This window comes from Eschrichtius robustus, chromosome 1, assembly GCF_028021215.1.
Source record: "Eschrichtius robustus isolate mEscRob2 chromosome 1, mEscRob2.pri, whole genome shotgun sequence".
Lineage (NCBI taxonomy): Eukaryota > Metazoa > Chordata > Mammalia > Artiodactyla > Eschrichtiidae > Eschrichtius > Eschrichtius robustus.
This window is the reverse complement of record NC_090824.1, coordinates 129,429,250-129,442,162: the sequence shown is the minus strand read 5'-3', so window position 1 is coordinate 129,442,162 and position 12,913 is coordinate 129,429,250. Positions and strand designations below refer to the sequence as shown.

Here is a 12,913-nt window from a genome sequence, read left to right as displayed (position 1 = left end):
CACTAACCCTCTGTGCGCCTTGACTTTCTCCTCTGTAAAATGAAAATGGTGACCCCTGGGCGTCCCAGGACCAAGAGGGGGTCCTGGGAGGGCAGGTGGGCGCAGCACTTTGTAAATGATAAGGCACCATAAAAGCACCAGGGTTATTACTATTATTTTCTCTCCGGTTGGTTTTGACGGACAAAACAGAAAACAATCCCAGGCACTCGTAGAACAGCCAAGAGGAGTTTGATTTCAAAAGGAACCTTACTACAAACTGAAGGAAACCAAAGGGAAACAAACAACAAACACAGCCACCCCGCCCCAGCGCACAATACAGTCGGGGGTCTGAATTTCTGGCCTCTGCCCATGCCCGGCCCCAGGTCTTGCTGGCCTGGGCCCCAGAGGGTTGGCCAACTCTTCACACTTCCAATCGCCAACAGAGCTAAATGCTCCTGAGCTCTTAGAGATCACTCCCCTCCCCTGAAGCAGAGAACACATCTAGACCCTGCTCACAGCAGATGAGGACTGCTCGCTCCAGCTTAACAAAATACCCACTCACTTCCCCCTAAACTCTCCCTGGCAAGTGTCTGCACACGTGTACGCGCGCATACACCACACACACACACACACACACACACACACACACTGGTCTGGAGAATTCAAGCTCACTTCTTTCCTTTCAGTGGCCTGACAGAATGATCTAGTAAAACCTTCCCCAATATAATCTGCTTAGTAAATTTAATCTCCACAACCCTCTCCCTCCACCCAGTTGGCTGATAATCCTGCCCCTGAATACTCCTCTGGAGACCAGCCACAGAATGGCATTCTTGGGCAAGACCTTGTGCCTCTATAGAAGGCTCTTGTTAAGTTGGCAATTTGCTCCCTGTGAGAAAGAATCAGCTATCGTGTGTCAGTTTATCAGCTGAGTGGAGAACCAGACCCTGAGAGAGTTGGGCAGGGGACTGCTACGTTTGATGGCAGGTTGTCTTAAAGAAAAGCGCGGAGGAGGCACTGCATAGAGGAACCAGCCTCGGGAGGAGCCCTGGTTTGTGTGGGGTGGGGCACAGGGGGATGGCTGGGGGAGGGAAAGCTCTGCACGAGGAGGTGGAAGGCTCTGCTGTCTGCCTCCTGTGTGACTTTGGGCAGTTTGCGTGACCTCTCTGAGACGCGTAGTCCTCATCTCACAGAGAGTTGAGAGGAAGTAATTAGACCATATCTGGGCAAGGCCTTAGTAAACTGTGAAAGGCTGCCCTGACCTACAGGTGGGTGAGGCATCCAGAGGGGCAGGGAGAATGGGGGAGGACCCTGCCTGGTACCGACTGGACCTCGGGCCCCTCTGGTGGCCAGCGGCAGCAGCAGAGTCCAGGCGGAGGACAGGCAGAAGGGGCTGCACGCTGAGTTTCTCCCTCCCACCCCAGGAAGGGTCACCCTATCCAACGTGTCCGAGAGGAAAGACAACATGCGTCTCGGCCTGAGCCTGGCCACCAACCCCAAGGACAACAGCTTCCTGGTAAGAGCCACCCACCCACCCTCTCTCCGAGCCCTAGCCCTTCCTGCCCCACAGGCCCTCTGCTTGGGGCCGCGAGGGGCGTGAGGTGCCTGCGCGTGCCCACCCACCGGGCTGCCTGTCCGCGTGCGCTCGGGGAGCAGCCCCTCCTCTGGCTTCCTGCCTGTGCCATCCTGCCTGCTGCGCCCGAAACTTCGGGGGGGTACAATTCAGGCAGGAAAAAGGATTGAGCCCTTTTGTGTACCTTCCCTTTGGGGCTGGGGGGAGTGCAAAGCAGAGAGCCTGCAAAGGAATAAGAATAAATAAAGATATTCAACAGTCCAGTGGTAGGGCGTCTATCCTTTCCTTTGGGGAGCCCAATTTCCTTTGGGGAGCCCAAGGCAGAGGCTGAGTCTCTGCTCCAGAACTGATGAAAGAAACAGGACACACCACACACCCTGAGAAGACTTTGAGGGGAAGCCGTAAATGAGTGAACGCAGATTTACTACAACGGAGGGAAGGATACAGAGGGATGGGCCACCTGGACTGCATAGGATCAGATGGGAAAGCTGCCCAGAGGAGGATTCTGTTTTGTTTTTAAAGAAGAGACTAGTCTTAGCAAGGAAGAAAGAGGAGGGGGTACTTGGGCTGAGGTGGTAGAGACATTCATTCATTTAAACTGTTTTTTGAGCACTTACAATGAACAGAGCCTGACGCCAGGCACTGGGGATTCAGCAGTCAGCAGAGCTCCTGCCCTCCTGGAGCTTACATTCTGGCTGGGGGAGAGACGATAAGCAAATGAGTAATGTGAACATGATGCTGGGACAGAAAGGCAGCAGAAGGCTGTGCTGGGAGATCTCTGCCCCCCGCCCAGGCGAGCATATGCAAGCTTTGCACACAGTGGGAGAGTGCGGGTGGTGTGATGGGTTGGCACTGCCTGCCCCTTGCCATCACGTTCGGGTGAACCACCACGAATGTGGCTGAGGCTGGGACTGATGGTTCCTAGAGTAGCTGCAAGAAGATTTCCGAGAAAAATTACCCCAGAAAGCCCAGTAAAATGCACCGCTCATTTTAAGATGGGAGGGCTTGTGTCACTCTCTGTTGTCACCCATCAGTTCATTTCTGTTGACACATGAGACACCTTGGGTGTGAAGCATCAGACATCAGGGCAGTGAGATGACTGGGATGCTCAGAGACTTGACACGAGCATAGTGGCTCTGCCAGGGAAAGTCCTGAGGTGCCTCAATGTATGGTTGGCCCACAGCCCTCATCATCCCCAACCAAGGGCAACAGGACCCCTGGCCCTGTCCACGCATACTTATCAGGGGCTTTGGTCTGACCCTTTTCTCCCTCTGAGGCTCCTTGTCATATGCCTACTAACTTGATTTCACCTACTTCATAAGGTGGGATGAAGGTCCAAGAGGGATGGTGTGATACAACCCCTGGGGCCTCTGTGGGTAGGTTAAGACCCTAGTTCATAAATAGCAACCTTTGTTAACTCATTCACTCATCCATTCATCCATTCATTCATCAGCCCATCCTCCAACCAAATATCCTTCCCTCTATTCATCTATCCATCCATCCATTCATTCATCCACCCATCTGTCTACATGTCAGTCCACCCCCCATCCCCCCATCTAATCATCCATCCTTGCATCCATCCTCTCCCACGTCCATCCATCATCCATTCATCTATCCATCATCCATCCATCCATCCATCCATCCATCCATCATCCTTCTAGCCCTCCAGCCATTATCTATTACCTACTCTCCCATTATTTATTCTCCCCCACTTCCAAAAAATAATTTACAAGAGCTTCAACAAAGGACACAGATAATACAAAACCTTTAAAGTCTGAGTTTAAAAAAAGAAAGCTAATTAAAGAAAGGGATTGGAAGTGGAATAATTATTCTTCCAAACCAAGGGAAATTAGAGCACAAAATTTAGTCCTGAGTTATCCAGCAGCAGGACAAAAATGGAGGCAGAAGCTGGGCTTTCATTTTTAATGACCCTGACACTGAGAGGGACTCATCACTCAGTCTTTAAATGAGGGGCTGACATCAATGTTTTTGGTAGCAAATTGCAGAGAAAGAGCAGAGACATTCTTTTTCCTTTCCTTAGTAAGAGCCATGGGCATGTTTTGGGGACCCTGTCCTGGAAGTCTGCCCAGAAATGACCTTCAGGCGACCTCTTCAGAAAGACCCTTGAAGGGTCCACTCCCATGGATGACAATGCTTTCCCGCATCCTGTGTGGTGGGCAGGGGGAAGGAGAGTCACAACCTGATGATGGGGTGGAGAATGGGACCCTTGAAAAGACAACAAAGGAGGACGCTAAGGTTAGTTTTTCTCCATTTCACCTCAAACCAAGGGAACTAGTACATGTTACAGCAAGAGAGATTTCAGTTAGACTCAAAGAAGACCCTCTAAATCCTAAAGATAACAACACTCAGATGGAGAATTCTGTCTTGGGTCTTGGAGGTTGGGACTGGGCCGAAGGCTATTGGGCCTGGACCCTCCCTGAGGTCCCCTGCTGATTGGGGGTCCATGCTGTGCTTCACAGGCTTGCAGCCCCCTCTGGTCTCATGAGTGTGGGAGTTCCTACTACACCACAGGGATGTGTTCACGAGTCAACTCCAACTTCAGGTTCTCCAAGACCGTGGCCCCAGCTCTCCAAAGTAAGTGGCTTCAAATCTGCAGACTTGGGCTGAGCGACCGACAGTCCATGGGAGGCTCCGAGCTCTGGTCACCACTATCCCATGGCTACAAAGCAGAACTTGGACTCTAGCCCCGCCCTGCTCCGGCTCTCTGGGTAACCTGTGGGGTCATAATCTTGGCCCACCCTCCTGGGGCAAATGAGCTAAGGTTATGAAGACCACCCTGGCAGCCAGAGAGGCTCACTGCAATCCCACCCTGAGCGAGGAAGGGATTGCTGGCCCACCATGTACAGCAGGCAAGCTGCGTACTGCCGAAGTCTGGGGACATCGTTCACTTAGACTACAGTGTGCATGGTGCCCTCTGATGTTATGGGATGCAGCTGCCCTGTAGGTGGAGGGCCAAGGAGGACAGAACTACTCCTGGTGATAGTCCCATCTAATCAGTGTTCCTGGACATGAGGAAGCGCTGCCCAGCTTCCCCAGAGCCTCATGGAACACAAAACCTCCCACCCTCTCCCCACCTGCCAGGAAAGTCTGGGGAAATAACGCTCAGACCTTGCTTCCTGCAAGCCCAGACTGCTTGGCTCCGAGCCTCACTCTTTCCTGTGGGCTAACCACCAATACCCAAGCAGCTGCTGCCCGTTTTATTGAGGGTGAGGGGATTAGCACTTCTGGCTAGAGGCAGCCTCCCTCCAAGCACCAGGGCCCAGTCGGAGATGGGAAGGTGGTGCTTGGGGGGAGGGAGGAGGAAGGTCAGTCCAGCAGGGGCTGGAAGATGGTCCTCTTAGGAGCGATGAGGAGGAGTCGATTCTATTCTTACAAAACGTCAGTGGGAGAGGCAGAGGCAGTGCCGGGGCTGGGAGGAGGCTCGCAGCCAGTCACGTGAGGTGTGTCACCCCCTAGAGAGGCTCTTTCCTCTGGGCCAAGGTGTGACCATCTCAGCCTCCCAGAATCTCCTGTGGCGGAGACCTCCTCACCCCGCTGACCAGCAGCAGTGCCCTGGGAGCTCAGCAGATCCAGATCCCAGGGCACCCCCCACCACCCCTGCCAACACCACGGAGGATCTAATTCAGCAGGTCTAGGATCAGCCGCAGGGCGTGTGTACGTGCGCGCGTGCGTATGTTTCAAAGGCGTGTCCTGCCATGTTTAGCAACCACAGACCTAAAGCAAGGTTCTTCCCAATGTGTCTTAAAATGAAAAATTTGAAATCGTAAGAAAGAAATCAGTAATAATAAATGTGTTCTAATAAAATCGGCTTTAAAATAAAAGAAACCTGGCCCCTACCAGTAGATTAGAAACCCCTCCTAATCAAGGAGTTACTGTCTCGTGTCCTTGTGGCTGCCGGCACCACTCGGCGCTCCAGCACATGGCGGGTGCTCGGTCCACAGGTATGGGGCGAAAGCACACTGGAGAGGGACAAAGCTATCAGGCACCGTTAGCCTGGAGGTGTAGGGCCATCGCATGCTGTATGCGGCGTGTGCAGACGAGACCAGAGTGTACACACAGCTTCTCCTAAAGCAGAGCTGACTCTGAGCATCCAGACGCTTCTGAAGTGCTCTCCCAAACACAGAACCTGTGACAGGCGCCTAGGCTCAAAGCCACCGCCTTCCCCTCCTGGGGAGCTCTGACATCAACATACTACACCTTCCCGATGCAGGAGTTACTGGAATGGTTAACTCACAAAGGCCCCTGCTGTATTGCTGTAAAGTAGATTTGAAGACAGTGTGAAATTCTCCAGTAAAAATAAGCAGATGCCCAATATTTCAATGTGATACAGTATAGTGTATATCGTATCAGATTGTATCATCTCTTATTTCAAGACAAGTCCTGCTGTTTCACAAACAGAAATAAATTACTTAGATGTAAAGAGAAGTTTTTTTAATTTGTTAGGTTACCGATGTGTCATGTTTTCTTTGTTGCTTTCTATTATTCATTTTAATTTGGTATTAAAATTACAAGAATATAGAGGAACCTTCAGGCTCAAAGCAGCGAGAGCTTGACCTGATAATGTCATTGTTACATTAACAAAGTGGTTTGGTTAAAAAAAAAATAACAAGAGGATAAGCTAAGATTCTTGAGCATTTACTTGTGCTCAGCACTAGAAACATCACCTTGTTAATTCCTCGTGGCAGGTCCTCTACTATCATTATGCCTCTTTCACAGAAGAGAAAACCGATGCCAGGATGTTAAGTAACTTGCCCAAGGTCAAAGCCAGGGGTCAAACAGTCTGACGCCAGATTCCACATTCCTAGCTATTACACCGTGCCTCCCTCCTAAGAAGTGAAACCCATTCATTTGGGCTGCAAGTGGTAATGCCAGCCTGCCCATTACAGTGAAATAAACAATAACGAGGTACTGATTTGGGCACTGTTGGCTGCCTCCCAAACATTGGCCAGCTAACGGTGGTCAGTCCCTGTTGAGGAGCAGAGGCAGTTGGGCTTAATTTATGCTTTGTTCAGACAGCCAGTGCAGAACGGTGGAGCAGAGCCAGGAATTCCTGGGCTCCTCATTCATATTGCCCAAATAAATGTTCAGCCTGAGGACAGCTCCCAGGCCAGGCTTCCCTGGACAATCATCCAGGGAATCAGAGATGTGCAGACACTGGCTCCTTGGGTAGCTGTGACCATGTTTCCACTTCCCAGGGTGCCAGACCTACATGGACATCATCATTGTCCTGGATGGTTCAAACAGCATCTACCCCTGGGTGGAGGTTCAGCACTTCCTCATCAACATCCTGAAGAAGTTTTACATCGGCCCTGGGCAGATCCAGGTGAGTGTGGTTGGGACTCTTTCCTCCTCCAAATAGGGCCCCCCCAAAGCCCATGGCAGATGCTGCCTTGGGGTGGGGGGGGAGCATCTGTGCATGCGCTAGAAAGGTGTAGGTGAAAGCGCCAGCAGCAGGGCCCTGCAGCCCAGGACACCCATCTCTGCTGGGCACATCAAGGGACAGTGTAGGGGAGGCACCACTGAGTGGGTCAAACACTGTCCTCTGGGATAGACACCACCTATTAACAAAAACTTTGATCAGCCAGAGAGTGAGAAGACACTAGCACCCTGCTGGGTGAGGCACAGGGGAGAATTAGACACTTTGATCTTGGAGAATAGACAGGGGAAGAGGTCATAGCTGCCAGCACATACTTGAAATGCTGCCTGGCTAACGAGGGGGTAGATTTATTCCGTATTGTTTTGGCAGGCCAGATGAGGACCAATGAATAGAACTGACAAGGTGGCAGATTTCAGGTCAATCTAAGAAATTATTTTGTAACAATTAGAGCTGTTAAAAGGGGAGTGGGCTTTCTCATGAAGTAATGAGTTCCCCACCACTGGGAGATCATCTTTTAAGGTACGGTGGATGAAAGTCCTGTATTGGAAACGCACTTGTACCAAATAAACTCTGTGGGCCCATCCAACAGTGACATTTTTTCATTCTAGTCCTACTATAGGTAGGTTTCTGCTTATTCTTTAAGGTTTTTATTTCGAAGCTATTAATATTTGAGTCTTATTAATATTTCAAACTTCTCTTCCAAATTTGAAAGAACCTTAGTTCCAGAGTTTGGTGAACAATGCCATGGCCCTCCACCCACACTGCTCCTAAGATTTTAGACTTCAACTCTATGCTCAACTTTTGTCTTTTTAAGTAAGAAACTTAATCTGCTGGGCCTTTCTTTAAATCACAGTCTCCTCTCTCAATATGCACCTCCCACCTGCCTCACCAAGCCAGCCATTCATTCCTGGAACTGTGCAGAACCTGCTTCCCTTCTGCTTAGTTCCTCTCCCTTGGGAAGGTCCCCAGCCCTCCTCACTCCTGAACCATCCCAGAGAGATGACTCCAGAAAACCTCATCACCAAAGGGCCAGCCTTCAGGGGTCAAGATGTCCTGTTTCCCTCTCCTCTAACTTGCAGGTTGGAGTCGTTCAGTACGGAGAAGACGTGGTACATGAATTTCACCTCAATGACTACAGGTCTGTAAAAGATGTGGTGGAAGCTGCCAGCCACATTGAACAGAGAGGAGGAACAGAGACCCGGACGGCATTTGGCATTGAATTTGCTCGGTAAAAAAAAAAAAAAAAAAAAAAAATTAATTTTCTAAATCTCAGATACTGTTACAGTTATCTTTTGCTTCCCCACAAAATCTAGTATCTGGAGAGACAATAATTAATCCCTCAAAGTTCTGGGCATTGGCTGGGCTCAACTGATCAGTTCTCCCTTGGGTTCTCTCATGTGGTTGAAGGCTGGTGTCAGCTGGGGCTGTTGTCATCTGAAGTTTCTACTGGACTAGACATCCAGAATGACACACCCATGTGGCTGGCAGTGGATGTTGGCTGTTGGCTGGGAGCTCACCTGAGGCTGGTGATCTGAGCACCCACACGTAGTCATGTGGCTTGGCTCTCTCACCGTTTGGCAGCCAGGCTTTGAGAGGAAGCATCCCAAGAGTGAGTTTTCCAGGAGACCCACACAGGAACTCTGAGACTGCCTATGACCTAGTTGCAGGAGTCCCAGAATATAACTTCTGCTATAGTCTTTTGATTGAGCAAGTCACTGAAGCCAGCCCAGGTTCAAGGGGAAGAGAATTTAATTTCCCCTCTTGATGGAGGAATGGCAAGGTCACGTTACAGAAGAGCATTTTGGGGCTGGGATTACCAGTCAACTTCAGGAAATATGTTCTGCCACAGAGACCCTATGAAAAGTATGTGGGTTGTATGAGGGCAGAATCTTCTTGTGGGGTGTTCGTCATCAGTAGAATGTGAAGAACATAGTTAAATCTAACATCTGAGATTGTAGAGCAATGAGGCTGTTTCCTTAAACATCACACCAGAACTCACAATAATAATGAATGCTATCTCTGGTCATCCAGACAGATAGCTACGTGCTTATTCCAGTAACTCTGCCATGGCTCAGAACACACTGTACTCACCCCCACTGGAATCAGTGAATGATTTTTAAAGTCAGTTCCCCCAGATCTTTCCAGCTGTGGCCTAAACTCCTACGATAACTATGTCCAAAACATTTAGATTTTAAATGTATAAGTTTTACACCTACGAATATGAGCTCTGCTATGTTCATTGAGACCACCGTCCCATTACCTTATAATCCCACCTCACATAGGGTTAGTCGACGTGTTTAGCAGAATTCTACAATGTGAAGGCTATTTAGCAGTAACATGATTTCATGTGGTCAAAATATTAACTCTTTTTTTTTTTAATATTTATTTATTTGGTTGCACCAGGTCTTAGTTGCGGCAGGCAGGCTCCTTAGTTGTGGCTCATGGGCTTCTTAGTTGTGACATGAGAACTCTTAGTTGCGGCACGCATGTGGGATCTAGTTTCCTGACCAGGGGTCGAACCCGGGTCCCCTGCATTGGAAGCGCAGAGTCTTAACCACTGCACCACCAGGGAAGTCACCCAACCTCACTACTCTTTATGATTAAGTTACTGCTCCACCAGTGTATTTCTGTTCACTGATGAAACTTGCTCAAGCTTTTTTGCTAAATGAGCATCCCTCTGTGTAAAGATGGCTCTTACTCACCCTCATGAGAAATGGGCCCTCATGGGGGTGAGTCCCTGAGACCCCAAGCAGGCTCTTGTGAAGTGGCCAGGGGAACGGAGGAAGCCCACGCCCACTGAGCTATCACTGAGAAGCTAACTGACTCCCACCGGGATGGAACACACTGCTTCCATCTCATTTCGCAGCCCATCTCCGCCAGGTCAATTGTGTGTGACTCACCTAGTAGTTTGAACCATCATGACTCACGAGCACTGCTGGGGTGTGCGATCTACACCTCAAGTGAACTTTGAAATCTGATCTTCCCAGCCAAGTCTGGGTCCCAGATTACAGCTGGTACCTTTTAAGGTGAAAGGTTTTCTCTCCTCATTCAGCTATTCATAATGCATTTTTTTCTGTGTACCTACTAGAGTACAAAGATCCAGGCCATGGACTTGAGGGGTTATAAAGAGGGTAACCCGTGACTCCTGGTTTAATAGGGGAGCTCTGGTAAGCGCCACCCTAACTCAGTGAGGATGAGAGAGGAGGGCTCCAAGGGAGGGACCAGAGAGGACTGCCAAGATGGGGGATATCTGACAGACCCCAGGATTCCAGCAGGGAGAGGTGGAGAGAAGACATTCCACAGAAGACATTCTGCCCCAATAAGGACAGAGGAGAGGGAAAGTTGAGGAACGTTTACATTCAGAGCCTTGCTCTGAGCAAGGTTCGTGTTGGGGAGTAGTAAGCCCTGCAGCTGCAAAGATGGTTTGGAGTCAGATTGTGAGAGTTATAACGTTGTAGCTAAAACAAGCGTGATTGGCCACTGAAGGTTCTTGAATGTCATCATCAAATGTGCGCATGAAGGTGAGTCTGGCAGCCATGTGTGGCTTTGAGGGGAGGGGACAGGACAGCGCTGCAATGCCACCTTCATTCACTCAACACTTTTTATTGAGCATCTACTATGTGCCTCACACTGTTTTAGACACTTGGGATAGATCAGTGAACAAAGCAGATAAATGTCCTGCCCTTGTGAAGCTGATATTCTAGAGGGTGAGGCAGACAATAAGCAAAAAAACAAAAAAACAAAAAACAAATAAATAGCTAGTATGCTAGAGGGAGATACAAGCTATGGGGGAAAAAATAGAGTCTGGTAAAGGCAGTCAGGCAGGTTGGGGAGGGCAGGTATTTAATCAGCATTAACCAAGTAGTCAGGGAAGGCTTCACCAAGAGCTGACATTTGAGTGGAGACTTAAAGGAGGTGAGGAAGTTGGCCAAGCAGGTGCCTGGCAGGGGAGGTTCCAGAAAAGGGAGCAGCTCAGATAAAGGCCCTAAAACAGGAGCGTGCCTGGCGGTTCCAGGATCAGTGAAGATTCCAGCAGGAGGAGGGGCTCAGAGGGATTACCAAGGGTTTCTCGGGCCATTATCAGGACCTGGGAGAAATGGGAGCCAGGACAGGTTTTGAGCAGAAAGGAGACGTGATATGACCTTTCTCCAAGGGGTCACATTGGCTTCCAGGTTCATGGAAACTGTCGTGAGTATAAAGCTTTCACTACACTCCAGGAAGTTATAGTCTGATTTACAAAGCAACAAATCCAAGTCTTTTACACAATACAAATTCACAATTTTAAATCTGATGATTCATGCCAATACTTATGCTATTACAGATTCATACAGATATTCACACCATTCCACTCTATGGAAATATGATCCTGAAACTTCCTTGGCTCCATATGTAATAAAGCCTGTTTTTCCCATGCTATATTTTTTCTCCTGGAGTTTTGTTCCTGGACCTGGCCCTCCAATGAAGTCATGGAAGCATCTCGAGTCTCCTTTGAAGGACTAGCAGCATTCTCCCTCCACTGAGTCGGGCTTAAGCCCAAAATATTCTCTGTGTTTTGTCATGTCAAGTGTGCCTCTGCCCCCCTTCAGTCCACGCCTCATACTAAAGTTAGAGGAGTTTTTAAAGCCAGCATATCCAGAATATCATAGAATTGCTAAGAGAATGGCAGATGGTCTGTTTCTCTTAACTGGTAGCTTGAAGATGCTCTGAACTAATTTATTCCAAGTTTTGTGAATTCCTTAACATCTAAATCACGCACGTCAGCTCATCAGCTTGCTGTGTAACAAAAGATACCCCTGGTAACCAAAGCCTTAGGGTGATGGGATTTAACCTGACATCATGGTACTTGAACCTGTGAGTCAGACCTTTGAGGACTCACTGCAGAGTCTAAGGGTAACATTTATTTTTAGGTCCTTATTGGAAAATTCAGAACCTCATGGTCTGAAGGAGAGTTGGCCTCACACAGGCGCCAAGAGCCAGTGATGGTTCAGGAGCCAATTTTTCCTGCTTCGTAGATGGGTCACCAGCTCCAAGAGTTCATAGAGTGCCAGCCCCCCGGCTCCTGGTTGGACTGCCCAGCAGGCAGGCCAAGCACCTGCTCCGGCCACTGAAAACAAAATAAAAAGCAAGAAAGAGAAATATTTGTCATAGAATTTGATATTTAATAGTTCCCAAAATTGAATCAAAGTAGTTCTCCTGGGAAAAATCTGAACTTTGTCAGGCTTCATCACACACATTTTATGGACCAGCGTTGTTCGGCTGTTGAATTGCTCTGGCACGTCACCTTTTCAGAACTGAGGGAAGTGGTTCTCAACTCCGATGTTCATTAGAACTTTTGAAAAATGCTGGTGCCCAGGCCACACTCCAGAAATTCTGATTTCATGAGTCCAGGTGGGGCCTGGGCATCACTTTTTTTTTAACTCCCCAGATGATTCTAATGTGTGGCTGGGCTTTTGAACCGTTAAATTAGGGCCTCTAAAGGTCTCCACCTGACCCTGAACTCCCCTCCCAGACCCACCCCTTCCCCCTGCTTCCCCAAAACAGCAAGATCAGGACTTGAGAGGGGCTTTTTAAAGTCACTCTTTAAAGACAAGCAGATTTAAGACGCATCTGAGCAGCTGGTGAACGAGTAGTCTGGGCATCTCAATCCAGCTTCTTCTTTGGTTCAAGGTACCAACACCCTGTAGGGTTGCCCGGGTGCTTAGCCCTGGCTTCGTGGCGGTAGGAGCGCCAGGGCTGCCCCATCCCCAGCTTCCTCTGTGACCCTCCCCCTGTGCTTGGGTTCCAGCTCAGAGGCTTTCCAGAAGGGTGGAAGGAAAGGGGCCAAGAAGGTGATGATCGTCATCACGGATGGGGAGTCCCACGACAGCCCAGACCTGGAGAAGGTGATCCAGCAAAGCGAGAGGGACAACGTGACCAGATACGCTGTGGCCGTGAGTCCTGCCCTACCTGTCCTGCCCCTGCCCACC

The 12,913-nt window shown here is 49.4% G+C and overlaps 1 protein-coding gene across 2 annotated transcripts in view; it reads left to right on the top strand.

Moving 5' to 3' along the window:
* Positions 1-12,913, top strand: part of ITGA11 (integrin subunit alpha 11) — a 127,685-nt gene that overhangs the window by 67,180 nt on the left and 47,592 nt on the right. For both annotated transcript variants that reach the window (XM_068554478.1, XM_068554486.1), the window contains exons 4-8: positions 1,401-1,492; positions 4,030-4,144; positions 6,766-6,893; positions 8,027-8,175; positions 12,733-12,877. In XM_068554478.1, the coding sequence (XP_068410579.1) occupies positions 1,401-1,492; positions 4,030-4,144; positions 6,766-6,893; positions 8,027-8,175; positions 12,733-12,877 (629 nt within the window). The remainder of the gene's footprint in view (positions 1-1,400; positions 1,493-4,029; positions 4,145-6,765; positions 6,894-8,026; positions 8,176-12,732; positions 12,878-12,913) is intronic.